A 17,002-nucleotide genomic window follows, 5' to 3' on the forward strand; every position below is an offset into this window, starting at 1 on the left:
AGTGGACTGGGAGCAGCTATTTGCAGGAAAGTCTACATCAGACCAGTGGGAGTCATTCAAAAAGGAAATAGTGAGAGTTCAGGGCTATCATGTTCCCGTTAAGGTGAAGGGTAGAACCAACAAGTTCAGGGAACCCTAGATATCAAGGGATATAGAGGATTGGGTAAGGAAAAAAAGGAGGCTTATGGCAGATTCAGAGCACTGAAAACCGCAGAGGCCCAAGAGGAGTATAGAAAATGTAGAGGGGGGGTACTTAAAAAAGTAATTTGGAGAGCGAAGAGGGGACATGAAAAACACTGGTGGGCAAGATAAAGGAAAATCCCAAGGTGTTTTATAAGTATATTAAGGGCAAGAGGATAACCAGGGAAAGAGTGGGGCCCATTAGGAACCAAAGTGGCAATCTGTGTGTGGAGCTGGAGGACATAGTTGAGGTTTTAAATGATTACTTTTCATCTGTGTTCACTATGGAATAGGTGTAGAGATCAGGGAGGGGTATTGTGATATACTTGAACAACTTAGCATTGAAAGGGAGGAAATATTAGCTGTTTTAGCGGACTTAACATTGGATAAATCCCCAGGCCCAGATGAGATGTATCCCAGGCTGTTATGTGAGGCAAGGGAGGAGATAGCAGGGGCTCTGACACAAATTTTCAAATCCTCTGTGGCCACAGGAGAGGTGCCAGAGGACTGGAGGACAGTGAATGTGGTGCCATTATTCAAGAAGGGTAACAGGGATAAAGCAGGTAATTACAGGCCAGTGAGTTTAACATCAGTGGTAGGGAAATTATTGGAAAAAGTTCTGACGGACAGGATTAATCTCCACTTGGAGAGGCAGGGATTAATCAGGGATAGTCAGCATGGCTTTGTCAGGGAGAGATCGTGTCTAACTAACTTGATTGAATTTTTCAAGGAGGTGACTAGATGTGTAGATGCGGGTAAAGCAGTTGATGTAGTCGACATGGACTTCAGTTAGGCTTTTGATAAGGTCCCGCATGGGAGATTGGTTAAGAAGGTAAGAGCCCATGGGATCCAGGGCAATTTTGCAAATTGGATCCAAAATTGTCCGTGGCAGGAGGCAGAGGTGATGGTCGAGGGTTGTTTTTGCGAATGGAAGCCTGTGACCAGTGGTGTACCACAGGGATCGGTGCTGGGACCCTTGCAGTTTGTAGTGTACATTAATGATTTAGACGTGAATATAGGAGGTATGATCAGTAAGTTCATAGATGACACAAAAATTGGTGGTGTCGTAAATAGTGAGGAGGAAAGCCTTTGATTATAGGACGATATAGATGGTCTGGTAAGATGGGCGGAGCAGTGGCAAATGGAATTTAATCCTGAGAAGTGTGAGGTGATGCATTTTGGGAGGACTAACAAGGCAAGAGAATATACAATGGATGGTAGGACCCTAGGAAGCACAGAGGGTCAGAGGGACCTTGGTGTACTTGTCCATAGATCACTGAAGGCAGCAGCACACGTAGATAAGGTGGTTAAGAAGGCATATGGGGTACTTGCCTTTATTAACCGAGGCATAGAATACAAGAGCAGGGAGGTTGTGATGGAGCTATATAAAACGCTAGTTAGGCCACAATTAGGAGTACTGTGTACAGTTCTGGTCACCACACTATAGGAATCACTGATTGCACTGGAGAAGGTGCAGAGGAGATTCATCAGGATGTTGCCTGGGCTGGAGCACTTCAGCTATGAAGAGAGACTGGATAGGGTAGGGTTGTTTTCCTTAAAGCAGAGAATGCTGAGGGGGGACCTGATTGAGGTATACAAAATTATGAGGGGCATTGATAGAATAGATAGGAAGAAGCTTTTTCCCTCAGCAGAGGGATCAGTAACTGGGAGGCATAGGTTTAAGGTAAGGGGTCAGGAGGTTTAGAGGGGATTTGAGGAAAAATTTTTTCACCCAGAGGGTGGTTGGAATCTGGAACACACTGCCTAGAGGCAGGAACCCTCACAAAATTTAAGTAGTATTTAGGTGAGCACTTGAAACGCCACAGCATGCAAAGCTACAGGCCAAGTGCTGGAAAATGGGATTAGAATAGATAGGTGCTGATGACTGGCACAGACATGATGAGCCAAAGAGCCTGTTTCTGTGCTGTATAACTCTATGACTCTATGAGAAGGGTCCTCTGAGAAGATGCGTGTGGGAAAAAGGGGCTATACTAATATATTTGAATTAAATCTATTTACTTGATTTCTGACAGACTCATCCAATAAGGCTAGTAAATATCTCAAAAATGAAAAATTTATGTGCTTCTAAAATGGAAACAAAGTTCAGAATGAGTTTTACTTGTTGCAGATATTTATTTTCAATCAAAAATTTACTGCTTAAAATGAGAAAAACTCCTCTTACTATTGAAGAATATGATATAATTATCCATTACAGTTTTTTTTGCCAGTCTAGTGTAAAATGATGCTGGTTTGTGTTTGGATTATATTCCTTCATTAAGCTGCTTTAGCATTTTTCTGTTGCATGCCGATGTACTTTCATTTTAAAAAAAAAAGTGCATTCATAAGTATTTTAATATTTGTTTGCTACAGTTAATGTGTGCAAGAGTAGACAGTACCGGAGTTGGCTGTAGCTGCTTTTTACGGTCTCTACAGTGTCATGCAGGCTCCCACCTGCCAAGAATGAGGCACATATATTTCGCCACATGGACATTTAATTTTAAAGATTGTTGCTGGGAAGAAAAGAAGGCCCATTACAAGGGGTTGCCAAGCTCCTGGCTGGAAAGACATTTTTTTTCATGCTAGTAGACAGTGTTGGAACAAAGGAACCAGTCCTTGCCCCAATACACAGAAGAGACTTGGTCAAACCAGTCGGTGACGTGACTGCTGGCCAACGAGGGGAGTTTTAAATTGGAGAATCAGTGTTTGAAGACAGAAAGCTATTTGCTCCTGGACTGGAAAAGACCTCTCTACTGTATGCTTCAATTTGTTTCTCATGAAGCTGAAGACCCATTGAAGACATATGAACCCCAGGAGAGAAAAGTCTCCTACAGTGAACAAGGTTTAAGAAGAATACTGGGCCCCAACGAAAAGCAAGACTACCTACAATCAAGGACTCTACAGCGAGCCCGAAGCACAGTAACACACCTCCTTCAGAGATTGCCTCAAACCTTTTCACTTTATTTTTTTTCTCTTTTCTGTCCCTATTTGCATGTGTGTATCGCGTGTATATGCTAGCGTGGGTGCGTCGTGTGTCCGTAGGCATTAACCAAATTAGAGTTTAAGTTTTAATAAATTCCACTTTTCTTTAAACCTACGAAAGCCTGTTTGTGCTGGTTTCTTTGCCTTATAATTGGAAAGCGGTGAACAAGGATTCACCAAAGTGGGAGCTCAAAACACCGTTTAAAAATTAAATCCTGTTACAGTAAGACCAGGTGAAGGCTGAACGAGACCCATAGACACCTTTCTCACCTGGTCATATCAACAGCGACATTTTATTTTCCACTTTTCTTGCTGGTACTTTTGGAATATCACAATTTGTTTATGGCATATCAAATACAAGCTACTTTTTCTATCTGTTTGGGACTGAAAAAACTTATCTGAAATGTCTCAGCCATGTCGATGACTTGTTCTTCACTTCTGAATTTATGTGGAATGAAGTTTGAGCTGTATCTCTAGGTAATGTTTCATATTCACTCTATGCAGATTTTTGTTCCCTGCACACGAGGGTCATTGGCACTATTGGAGCAAATCACTGATTTACTGCTCACAATCCATTATCCTTATTTGATCTGTCATGTTAAACCTAACAACTGGAAATCAGGAATAATGTTGAGAAATATATCCCCTACATTTTAATGTGCGAAACAAAGGAAGTTCGAGTGAGTAAGATTGGAATTTGAAGTGGGACATATGCTAAATCCCTGTTGGTTTTTGCCCCATCAAAAATTGTGGCTTAAACGGAGGCAGTGCAAAATACACCAACTAGCATTGCTAAGAATCTGTGGCATTTAAACTTAGAAAGGCGAATTCTTGGGCCTAATTTTAAACAACTCTGGAAATTCAATTGTGAGTCCAATAGAAATAAACACACAAGTATTTAAATGCTTAAACATTTTAATAATAGATGCTGTACCCTCTTCAAATGAGTAGGATGTATTTTTAAATCTTGATTTTGACTTGCACAAGATATCTGAAGTGCAAATAGATTCATTGTAATGCTCATTTGTCATGTGATGTGGCAATGTTAGTTGAAGCTGTGGTTAATGTAGATGACTTTAGGCTTTTATGAGTTTGAGAGGATGCCTTTTCTTTCTTCCTGCCTCTTGTTTCTCCAGGCAATGCTCATTTTGAGGACAACTGTCATGTAAGAAGAATAATGCCTACTATTTCAAAGTAACCATTGAGATCCTTGGTGAAAACACACAATTTGATTGTGTGCTTCTTGAGAAAATGTTTGGGGGCAATTCTGAACATAGATTGTGACAGCATCTTATCCTGTATACAGCTGGATTGGACTGTCTCTGTATTATATTTGAGTGGCTGATTAAACATTGGAATACTGTGAAAATTACAAAGAGAATAATGGGTACCTATGACCTGGTAGAGGCTTTTACATTAAATCGTAAGCTTTAAGAGCAAAGTTTGTATAGATTCTAGCAGTCATCTGAACCCAGAGTATAGGTTTTGTAACTTTGAGGTCATTCCCTTTTTTAAGTTTAATGTACGTTGCACAGTAGTTTTATGTCTTGTTATTTTACTCCTAGCTATGTTTCTGGTAGTGATTGCTGACAGGATCCATGATCTTCTTAATCTGCAACCATGTTAGTAAAAGACAATTCATGTATTGTGTTAGCGACAAAAGGATGTTAGTGATTTTTAACCTACTGTTGATTGCCAGATTTACTGTGGTCATAATACTGTTATTACTGAGGCAGGAGGAGTGCACTGTTTTTCTAGTTCCAGTACTCCATAGGTCACAACATATGTTTATATTTTTTCCCAGTTACCGATATGGTCAATCATAGTCTATTTTTATCCCAGAATACAACACACCAACCAGGTTTCTTTAATGATCAACAAAATTATCAGTTTACTATGAAACGAGTATTAACCAGTAACGATGCAAAGCATTAACACACAGATTGAAATAGGTATGTGGCCAGCTTTTAGATGACGATGCCTTGTTCTACCTCTGCCAACACCCTCGATTGCTGCACGGCCACTACACTGTGTGACTGCCATTCTATTCTTGTATTCTATCTTTGTCAGTCTTATTTTCCTCTTCACTTCCCCTCTCAACTTATTGTATTTGGCTTTATTCTCACTTGAAGAATTCACATGACATGGATTATACACCTTCATTTTTTGTTTCTTCATATTATCTATCTCCTATCTCATCCAAAGAGCTTCTGTCTTTCCCTCTTGTTGGAATGTATCTAGCGTGTACCTGAGACATCTCTTCCTTAAAGATCACTCTGTTCTGTTATAGTTTTTCCTGTTAAATTTTGGTTCCATTTTACCCTTGCTAGATCCCCTCTCATCCCATTGAAATTAGCTCTCTTCCAATTTAGTTCTACTTCAGATTGTTCCTTGCTGTTCTCCACCTAAACCTTAAGAAACAATGTTTTTGCAAAGTACTTTGAAGATATATCCCTGGTGAAAGAAATGGTTTTCTTCCTAAAGCAATACTGGAGCGATTCTTCAACTAGTGACCTCGTGACATTCATCACAGCCAGGATCCAAGCACCCCAATCCCTGGCACTGGTTGTAATCTCCCTTTCTAACAGGACAGAAAACCTGTTTGCTTCCTTCACTTTCACTGTTTGGTTGTGCTTATAAAAATCAGGACGCGGATCAGGGTGATTATTTTCAGTACGATGTCTCCAGAATCAAACTTATTGGACCTTGTATCCCTTTTCACCATTTCATACAGTATAGTGATCTGTAAGTTACATTTTATATTTTGTTACAGAAATAGATGTTGCACTTTTTGAAAAATGGTAAATTGCCTTTTTTCTTAGCTGCAATACTAAATCATCTATGCAGAATGTAACATGGCAGACTCATAGGTGAGGGGGAGCAGGGGTGGTGTCATTCAAAAATGTGATCAGTAGTGAACAGAGATTTTCTGATCTGTACAAACAGCATTCTTTCAGAGGGATTGAAAAGGGAAGAAACTTGTAACATAATGGCAATAACGTTTATCTTAATGTTTTTCTTTCCATGCTATCAGCAATTTGTTTCGTAAGCAAGCAGGGATTGACACTGGTCTGCTTTTCTCCTTTAAATTCTGAAAATGTTTTTCTCTTTCAGAGAAACCTGACAGAGTATTTTGTAGCTGTAGATGTAAACAACATGCTCCATCTTTATGCCAGTATGCTGTATGAACGCCGAGTTCTCATCTCCTGCAGCAAACTAAGCACTGTAAGTAGTACTGAAAGCAGCAAAGCATAAGCATATCGACGCTTTACAGCATTGACAGTCAGAGACTTGTTTAATCCAACATGTAGATATATATTATCTGCATTTTATTCATAAAAGATGTACACTGAGGTTAATACTAATTGAAGGATGGGGTGAGCTACCTCCCTGTTAACTGCCTAAAATATATGTGATATCTCAATCTGATGCTCTGCTTCCAGTATCTCATATCCAGTAGCAACTGACCTCTCCCAAATTCCAAACACCACACTCATCTGTCAAGAGATGGCTCCAACCGAATGTATAATGCTACTTGCTTCTCACTTATAAAGAGCGATTTTTATACCTGTTGGTTTATAAGTATGAGTGGCATCTATGTGTGAATTAAAAGGTGTTCATAAACAGCAAAGAAAAGGAACCTATCAAAGCTTTCTCAGTAAGTTTATTTCCAGCATGCATTATGAGTAACCTCTCAAGGTTACCTTGAAGGAGTAGGCAATAAACTGCCTGCAGCTCCTGCCAGCACTATGTAATTTACTGTTCAATTGGTGCTCATGAGTAAAGTATGTTACCTCTGTTGCGATTTCTACTCAATGACTCACCTCCAGCCACCCACCTTGGAAAGTGTCTTGCCTTTACTTCATATTAGATTAGATTAGAGATACAGCACTGAAACAGGCCCTTCGGCCCACCGAGTCTGTGCTGAACATCAACCACCCATCTATACTAATCCTACACTAATCCCATATTCCTACCAAACATCCCCACCTGTCCCTATATTTCCCTTCCACCTACCTATACTAGTGACAATTTATAATGGCCAATTTACCTATCAACCTGCAAGTCTTTTGGCTTGTGGGAGGAAACCGGAGCACCTGGAGAAAACCCACGCAGACACAGGGAGAACTTGCAAACTCCACACAGGCAGTACCCGGAATCGAACCCGGGTCCCTAGAGCTGTGAGGCTGCGGTGCTAACCGCTGCGCCACTGTGCCGCCCTCTCCCCAGATGTCTTAAACCAAGGTTACTAATGCCTCATATGTAAATCAAAGTCACAAGCCCTTTTACTCTCTGACCTGTTTCAGACTTTTGCCAGGTCAAAAGACCACCTTAATAAGTGATACATCTGTAAAAGGTTGAGATTTTGTATCCTTTGTTTTCTTGTTCTGTGTACTAACCATTCCTTATTTGAAGATATAGCAGTTTTAATTTCTGTTCAGATCGTTGTTACGTTAGCACTTTAATCTATTCCAAATATTTATTAAGTACATATTCCTGTTTTCAACATGCTATGGTACTTAAAATACCTTACTGACATTCAAAACAATAATTGTAATCCAATTGTAACTCATCAGAACGGCCTTAATGTTGACCAATGAATGCTGCTAGAGAAAGGACTAGTTTATTGACTGAAAGAAGACAATTTCCCGTTCACAATGTTCCCTTGAGCGAAGATCTAATAAAAAAATAGTGTTTTCTGTGTAAGGAGAATTTCAGAAGACTTGGTACTCGCAGTCTCATTGCTGCACCAACCTAAGTTTAGAAATGCCTTGATATATTGCTGATTTGTGTTTTTTTTAAAAGAGGTAGTTTGGGTAACTGTATTCCCAGTAGTCCTGAAGGCAACAGCTGCAAAATAAAAACCACCCACTCAGAAGTCTGTATACAAAAGATTTTGTTTCTTTGGACTCAACTCCAGCTGCTGCTCTTATCAAAGTTTAAATGTTTGCATCATCTTAAAGGTGCAAGAACATTTCTGTTGATGGCTCGGTTGATTGTGCCACTGAGCAGTTCAGACCAAAAGCCCCCCTATTTGATGAATATGCTGTGCCAAGTTAGTTGATCACAGCCAGTGTGGCATTTAGTTCCAGTGCTCTTGGGTTAAAGTCATCTGTGCAACACCTCAATTTAAAAAAAAATATTTGAATGTGCTATATATATTGAGAAAAATCATTCCAGGTTCCTGTTCCTAGTTGATATGGCACTGTAATGATGCATGTCCAACGGAATAGCTTGCCAGTACTCACTATCAAGGTACCAAAGAGTAACCAGTATCCACAGAATTGTATCCCAGAAAGAAGTCAGCAGCTTCAGGAAAGAAGACAAGTGGAAGGAAAAATATAGATTCAAGACATTTAATTCTTAATGAAACGAGCATCATATTCAATGTTTAAATGTAAACTTTCTATAATTTGCTAGGAATAAAATTACAGCTTCATTACTTTAATTTTTTGGGGGGTCGGTTTGTTAATTTTTAACCCAGTATCCCTCATTGATTAGAATCAGTTCAAATGGTTTTCTGACACTTTTCACCCGTCAAAAAGTTCTTGAACACTATTCTACCACCTCAATGACATAAAGGACTCTTATCAACAACGTTTACTTCATCTTCATCTGACAGTGTTCAGGCTCAGTATTACTTAGGCTTCCGTCAAGTACCAGAATGATGAAAGCTCTGAAAGATAGAAAAGCACTAGCACCCTCAAAGATGATTTCACATCCATGAAATTATGGTCACATTGCACTTGCACTTCAGATACACATACTGAAAAATTGTTTCCCTTGTACTAATCAATGTTTGTGATGTACTGCTGAACACAGAGGAACAACATTTTCCCACATTATAGGCTTTTGCAGTGTTAAAACATAATGGATTTTTTCCTTTAGCTACATAACAGCGCAAAACAGCTGTGTTACTTGTCAGATAGCTGAAACCATCCAGAAATAAAACTTAGCGTATTTTGGCAAAATGGTGTTAGTATATTTGATACTATTTCATGATATGAATATATCCACATAGGTACTAAAGTTAACTGTATGCTGCCTTTCCTATATAAGCTCAAGCAATTTGCTTCAATAAAGATGGTATAATATTTATACAATAATGTTGAATGTAAACACACTACACTAACTTGGTCATGTCACCAATGAGTGCTTCGTGATACTTGATACAAAATCTAAAGGATATGCAATGGGGACAGTGATTTTAATATTTTTGCCTGTTTATTTTACTTGGATGAGCATTCAGAATATGCATTTACATTACTGTTTTGAAGCTGAAGCATGAGTAGAAGTTGTGTAGGCTTCACAAACATACTAGGGGTTATCTTACATTTGTTATTTTGACTAGTTTGAACATTTACTTTTTGTAGCTTTTTTTTTACAGAAAACATGTGGCATTTGTGTATGTATGCATGGCTCTAAGTTCTGGAATTACCTCCCTAAATCCCTCTGCCTCCCTACCTTAATCTCCTCCTTTAACATGCTCCTTAAAATCTACCTCTTTGACTCAGCTTTTGGCCACTGTACTGATGTATCCTTCTGTAGCACGGAATAAAAAAGAATTATTGATGACGCTTTTTTTTATTTGTTTGTGGGATGTGGGCGTTGCTGGCTAGGCCAGCATTTATTGCCCATCCCTAATTGCCCTTGAACTGAGTGGCTTGCTAGGCAACCACATTGCTGTGGTTCTGGAGTCACATGTAGGCCAGACCAGGCAAGGACATTAGTGATATAAAAACAAGTCATGCTGGAAATGCTCAGCAGGTCTGGCAGCATTTGTGGAGAGAGAAGCAGAGTTAACATTTCAAGTCAGTGACCCTTCTTCAGAACTGACCTGAAATGTTAACTCTGCTTCTCTCTCAACAGATGCTGCCAGACCTGCTGAGCATTTCCAGCATTTCTTGTTTTTATTTGAGTTCCAGCAGCTGCAGTTCTTTTGGGCCTCCTTATCTCGAGAGACAATGGATACGCGCCTGGAGGTGGTCAGTGGTTTGTGAAGCAGCGCCTGGAGTGGCTATAAAGGCCAATTCTAGAGTGACAGGCTCTTCCACAGGTGCTGCAGAGAAATTTGTTTGTCGGGGCTGTTGCACAGTTGGCTCTCCCCTTGCGCCTCTATCTTTTTTCCTGCCAACTACTAAGTCTCTTCAACTCGCCACATTTTAGCCCCGTCTTTATGGCTGCCCGCCAGCTCTGGCGAACGCTGGCAACTGACTCCCACGACTTGTGATCAATGTCACACGATTTCATGTCGCGTTTGCAGACGTCTTTATAGCGGAGACATGGACGGCCGGTGGGTCTGATACCAGTGGCGAGCTCGCTGTACAATGTGTCTTTGGGGATCCTGCCATCTTCCATGCGGCTCACATGGCCAAGCCATCTCAAGTGCCGCTGACTCAGTAGTGTGTACAAGCTGGGGATGTTGGCCGCCTCGAGGACTTCTGTGTTGGAGATACGGTCCTGCCACCTGATGCCAAGTATTCTCCAGAGGCAGCGAAGATGGAATGAATTGAGACATCGCTCTTGGCTGGCATACGTTGTCCAGGCCTCGCTGCCATAGAGCAAGGTACTGAGGACACAGGCCTGATACACTCGGACATTTGCGTTCCGTGTCAGTGCACCATTTTCCCACACTCTCTTGGCCAGTCTGGACATAGCAGTGGAAGCCTTTCCCACGCGCTTGTTGATTTCTGCATCTAGAGACAGGTTACTGGTGATAGTTGAGCCTAGGTAGGTGAACTCTTGGACCACTTCCAGAGCGTGGTTGCCAATATTGATGGATGGAGCATTTCTGACGTCCTGCCCCATGATGTTCGTTTTCTTGAGGCTGATGGTTAGGCCAAATTCATTGCAGGCAGCCGCAAACCTGTCGATGAGACTCTGCAGGCACTCTTCAGTGTGAGATGTTAAAGCAGCATCGTCAGCAAAGAGGAGTTCCCTGATGAGGACTTTCCGTACTTTGGACTTCGCTCTTAGACGGGCAAGGTTGAACAACCTGCCCCCTGATCTTGTGTGGAGTATTTTGCTTTTATATAAGGACATTAGTGAACCTTTTTACAACGAAGAGAGTTGGGGGGGTGGGGGGGGATTGCACAAAAGGTTAGAATTGGACAGTTGCACAGTTCTAAGAGGGTTGTAGGGCGGCAGAAGGTTAAAGACTGTTGCAGGGGCAAGGCCATGAAGGAATTTAAACACTAGGAGGTCAATTTTAACTTTGGCTCCTGGTCCCCAAATACCTCAATATAGGACAGCGAAGACGAGGGTGATGGGTGAGCAGGACTTGGTGTAAGATAGAATGTATACAGCAGAGTGCTGAGGTGTAAAGAATTAACCATTTTATAATGTTGACAAGATAAATTATTTAAACTGGCATAGTTGTAGAAAGGCGTCTCAAAACCTGCACTGTGGTGAGAAAAGGAGTACGATCAGTGAACTTTCCTTTAGAGGGGAGAACGTATCCAAGATAATAGAATTTGAGATGTAAAGTATTATAAGAGTTTACAGCTATTACGACCAAGGCGGGAGGAGTGCACTGTTTTTCTAGTTCCAATTCTCCACAGGTCACAACATATATTTAAATGTTTTCCCAGTTGCCAATATGGTCAATTATGGACTCTATTTTTATCCCAGAATAAAATACGCTAACCAGTTTTCATGAATAAATGATAATTTTGTTGTTTATTATAAAACAAGTCTAAACCAGTAACGAAGCAAAGCATAAACACACAGATTGAAATATAAAAGTTCCCTTTTTACTGTAGCCCCTCACACAAACACATACATATGCCACTTAACGAGAAAAAAATAGAGATTTACTCTTTCAAGCTGTATTACAAAAAAAAGACAAAAAGAATACTTCGGCCAAATACTTGCTAATTCTTGAAGAAAAAAGAGAAGATATGGAAAGATGTCCGTTGGTTTTGGTTTGGCGTCCCAAGTACGCATAGACGGCTGTCACTGGGATCTTCCTAGAACAGTTCTTGTCTGGCAACATTGAATATCAGTTTGGGCAGGCTTTTTAGGAGAAATGCAGCAACAGTTTCAGTCTGTTTCTTGCACTTGCTTCTCAGAGCTTCTCAAAGAGACAGAAAAACTGGCAGCCTTTTCAAAGAGCTGGAACAGGCCCAGTTGCAGTTTGCTCCCTTGGCAAGTTTTCTCCAACTGTCTTTTTCACACTGTCCACACCACCAACTCACTGTCCAAAGCGAAACCAAAAGTAATGTCACAAGAGTCAAGCCTCCTGACTCCTATAAATCTTGACCTGTCACTTCTTTGTACAAATCTTTCCTCAAATCAAAAAAAATCCTGCTGGGTAATTATCTGAAGACAGATGACTTCCAGTAAGGGCTTGTTTTTAGCACTCCTTGATTCTTGGAGTAACCGTTGTTTACAAGCTCAGTTCAAAAGACTTTCTGATGACCTCTTTTTAAAAAAAAAATAACAAAGTTCCAACATCTATGGAATCCTTTTTCAGTTTAAAAACACAAGTCCTCAAAAAATTTTACAAAAGTTTGGAAGCACTTGTAACACCTCCACCCTTGGAGGAATGAAACGCCATTTTAAATGCGTTTCATTACAAAGTGTGGGGAAAAAAACTGAAGACACATTTTCACACTCATATTCATTCTCCTCCTGTAGTTAATGCAATTCTGCTTTGTACCATCTTTGCACTCGGCTAATGCAAAGCAATGTTAGATTGTAGATAAAGCATCCACAATTACATTATTTTTGCCTGCAATTTGGATAATCTTTAAGTGATAAGGTTGCAATAGTAAATTCCATCGGATTAGCCTGGCATTCTGGTTTTTAAATTTTTGCAAAAAGGTTAGGGGGTTATGATCAGTGTACACCCATGTCTCTCTGTAGTCATGGCGGACATAGACTTCAAAATGCTTAAGAGCCCAAAATAAACCTCGGGTTTCTTTTTCCACTGTTGAGTTTCTTTTTTGGTGTCGATTTAGGTTTTTGGAAAAGTATCCAACTGGCCTTTCTATGCCTGATTCAGCGTCTTGTAATAGGACTGCAACAACCCCAGGTTACGAGCATCAAGTGCTACCTTGAAGGGTTTAGTGAAATTTGGATCAGCCAATACTGGCTTATTAATCAAAATGGCTTTCAGACTCTCTCAAAAGATGCTTGGCACTCCCCTGAACACACTACCTTGATTTTCTTTTTCTGTAGTAAATCTGTCAGTGGAGCAGTTATAGTACTAAACTTTGGTACAAACTTGCGGTAGAAACCACACATCTCCAAAGACCTCATGATTTCTCCCTTTGTCTTAGGGGTATGGAACTCCATCGATGCTTGTACTTTTGCTGTTCTTGGCAACACTTGGCCTTGTCCTACTATATGCCCGCGATAGGTTACTCTCACTTATGCAAATTCACTTTTGACGAGGTTTGTTATTAAATCAGCCAGTTGTAATTTCCTAAACAGAGCTTATTCTTGTTCCAAGTTTCCTTCCAAGTGTCACTGTATACCAGAACATCATCAAGGTAAACCACACAGTTAGAAACATTGGCCACTTGGTTCATTAGTGTCTGAAAACTTGCTGGGGCATTTTTTAGCCCGAATGGCATCACTCGGCATTGGAAAAGACCGTCTGGTGTGACAGAGGCCGATATTTCTTTAGCTCGGGGTGTTAAAGGAACCTGCCAGTATCTGTTTAACAAATTTATTTTTGTAAGAAACATGGCGCTGCCCATTCTGTCAATGCAGTCTTCCAAGTGAGGAATTGGGTAGGAGTCTGTCTTTGTTACTGCATTAACCTTTCTGCAGTCAATGCAGAGTCTAGTGAAACTGTCAGGTTTAGGCACTAATACCACTTAGGAACGCCCAGCTGCTTTGACTGGGTTCAATTAGATGGTTTTCCAGCATGTATTGGATTTCTGCTTTGACCAGGGCTTGTTTCTCTGGACTTGAGTGATAAGGATGCTATTTTATAGGAAAGGATTCCCCTAGATGCACATTATGTGTGGCGAAGGTTGTACATCCTGGCTTGTCCCTACGGACTCTGTTAAATCCTTTGAGTTGCCTCGTTGTTCTGCATCTAAATATGAAAGCATAGTGTACAATCTCACAAGCAATTCAGTATTAGCTAACCGAATAGTAGGAGGTTCATTTGAGAATTGTCTCGGCCTCTTTATGCCTCATCCTCACTATCCCTTTCATCCTTCACTGTCCTCACTGCCTCTCATGCCTGTGCTTGCTTATCCTCCTCTGGCAATGATATTGTTTCAGCATATTGATATGACACAGCCGATTCTTTTTCTGGCAATCTGGGGTGCCAGCCAAATAATTTACCAATTCTCTTGACCACTTTATATGGGCCACTGAACCATGCTTTTAGTGGTTCACCCTACAAAGGCAGTAATACTAACACCTCATCCCCTGGTTGAAATGTTCGAGTCTTGGCCCATTTCTCCATGGTTGTTTGGGAAGCTTTAAGGTATTCCTGAGCCACTTTGTAAGCTCTCGTGAGCCATTCCCGTAACGGTTGCATAATCTCAACACAGAAGATTCGTCCCTCTGTTCTAAAAACCTTTCTTTAATTAGTTTCAGAGGACCTCATTTCTCATATCCATAAACTAATTCAAAAAGACTAAAATCGGTAGATTCATTAGGTGAATCCTTAGTGGCAAACAAAAGAAATTCTAGCCCCTTATCCCAATCATAGGTATATTCATGACAGTATGCCCTGATCATCGTTTTGAGGGTCTGTTGTTACCTTTATAAAGCTCCTTGTGTCTGTGGGTGATATGCTGAAGACTTCAACTGTGTTGTACCCAAATTACCCCTAACTTGCTGAAAAATTTTAGACATAAAATTGATACCTTTATCTGACAGAATCGCAATCGGTAATCCATATCTAGTGAAGAACTGGGTTAACTTCTCTACCACTACCTTAGCAGAAGTTGTTCTCAAGGGAATGGCCTCTGGGAACCGAGAAGCCATTTTTTTTGTTTGTTTATTCATGGAATATGGGCATCGGTGGCAAGGCCACAATTTATTGCCCATCCCTAATTGCCCTTGAGAAGGTGGTGGTGAGTTGTCTTCCTGAACCGCTGCAGTCCACGTGAGGTAGGTACACCCACAGTGCTGTTAGGAAGGGAGTTCCAGGATTTTGACCCAGCGACAGTGAAGGAACAGCAATGTTGTTCCAAGTCAGGATGGTGTGTGACTTGGCGGGGAACTTGCAGGTGGTGGTGTTCCCATGTATTTGCTGCCCTTGACCTTCTAGTTGGTAGAGGTCACGGATTTGGCAAGTGCTGTCGAAGGAGCCTTGGTGCGTTGCTGCAGTGCATCTTGTAGATGTTACACATTGCTGCCACTGTACGTCAGTGTTGGAGGGAGTGAATGTTTGTGGATGGGTGCCTATCAAGCGGGTTGCTTTGCCCTGGATGGTGTCGAGCGTCTTGAGTGTTGTTGGAGCTGCACCCATCCAGGCAAGTGGAGAGTATTCCATCATACTCCTGACTTGTGCCTTGTAGATGGTGGACAGGCTTTGGGGAGTCAGGAGATGAGTTACTCGCTGCAGGATTCCTAGCCTCTGATCTGCTCTTGCAGCCACGGTATTTATATGGCTACTCCAGTTCAGTTTCTGGTCAATGGTAGCCTCTAGGATGTTGATAGTGGGGGATTCAGTGATGGTAATGCCATTGAATGACAAGGGGGGAGATGTTTAGATTCTCTCTTGTTGGAGATAGTCATTGCCTGGCACATGTGTGGCGCGAATGTTACTTGCCACTTATCAGCCCAAGCCTGGTTATTGTCCAGGTCTTGCTGCATTTCTATATGGACTGCTTCAGTATCTGAGGAGTCGCAAATGGTGCTGAACATTGTGCAACCATCAGCGAACATCCCCATTTCTGACCTAATAATTGAAGGAAGGTCATTGATGAAGCAGCTGAAGATGGTTGGACCTAGGACACTACCCTGAGGAACTCCTGCAGTGATGTCCTGGAGCTGAGATGATTGACCTCCAACAACCACAACCATCTTCCTTTGTGCTAGGTATGACTCCAACCAGCAGTGAGTTTTCCCTCGATTCCCATTGACTTCAGTTTTGCTAGGGCTCCTTGATGCCACACTCGGTCAAATGCTGCCTTGATGTCAAGGGCAGTCACTCTCACCTCACCTCTTGACTTCAGCTCTTTTGTCAATGTTTTTTTAAAAATTCTGTTGCTTTTTCTTTTTCCTGTTGAAGGTTAAGTTTTTCTGTTTCCTGTTCCTGCTCAAGCTGCTTCATCTGTAACTGAATTTTAGTTAATTCAACTCTTTTGCCACCACTTTCTTCCAGTTTCAAATGCTATGCTATTACTTCAATTATGTCTGCTTTCTTAGCTCCTGGTTTTAACTCTAATACCAACAGTTCTGCCAAATCCTTTAGTTTAACTTTGGTTATGTTTCTCAAGTCACTCAGCAATACATCCTCCTTCCCCAGAAAGGTCGCAGCAATGGATAAAGACATTCTGGTAGAGTAAACAAAGAAACCTGTTTTTTTGTTTACTATTTCTCTTTTCAATTATTATTACCCCACTTACAATTGCATGCCGTCTGCATTGGGTTATCCTGCAAAGAGCCCTCAATTATATGTTCCGACCGAGTTGAGAGGATTGCACTGTTTTTCTAGTTCCACTTCTCCACAGGTCATAATATTGGGTGCTAGTGATAAAAGGGAGACAATAATCTTGGGTGATTTTAATCTACATATAAACTGGAAAAATCTGATTGGCAATCGTAGCCTGGATGCGGAGTTCATAGAATGCTTTCATAGTTTCTTCGAACAGCATGATCTGGAACCAACCCGAGAGCAGGTTATATTCGCTTTGGTATTGTCAAA

At 41.1% G+C, this 17,002-nt stretch overlaps 1 protein-coding gene across 6 annotated transcripts in view; it reads left to right on the forward strand.

Moving 5' to 3' along the window:
* The window catches only part of LOC137347710 (DENN domain-containing protein 1A-like), a 623,024-nt gene that overhangs the window by 303,150 nt on the left and 302,872 nt on the right, over positions 1–17,002 (forward strand). For all 6 annotated transcript variants that reach the window (XM_068012518.1, XM_068012520.1, XM_068012521.1 and 3 more), the window contains one exon: positions 6,274–6,384. In XM_068012518.1, coding sequence (XP_067868619.1) covers positions 6,274–6,384 — 111 coding nt within the window. The remainder of the gene's footprint in view (positions 1–6,273; positions 6,385–17,002) is intronic.

This window comes from Heterodontus francisci, chromosome 32, assembly GCF_036365525.1.
Source record: "Heterodontus francisci isolate sHetFra1 chromosome 32, sHetFra1.hap1, whole genome shotgun sequence".
In the NCBI taxonomy this organism is placed as follows: Eukaryota; Metazoa; Chordata; class Chondrichthyes; order Heterodontiformes; family Heterodontidae; genus Heterodontus; species Heterodontus francisci.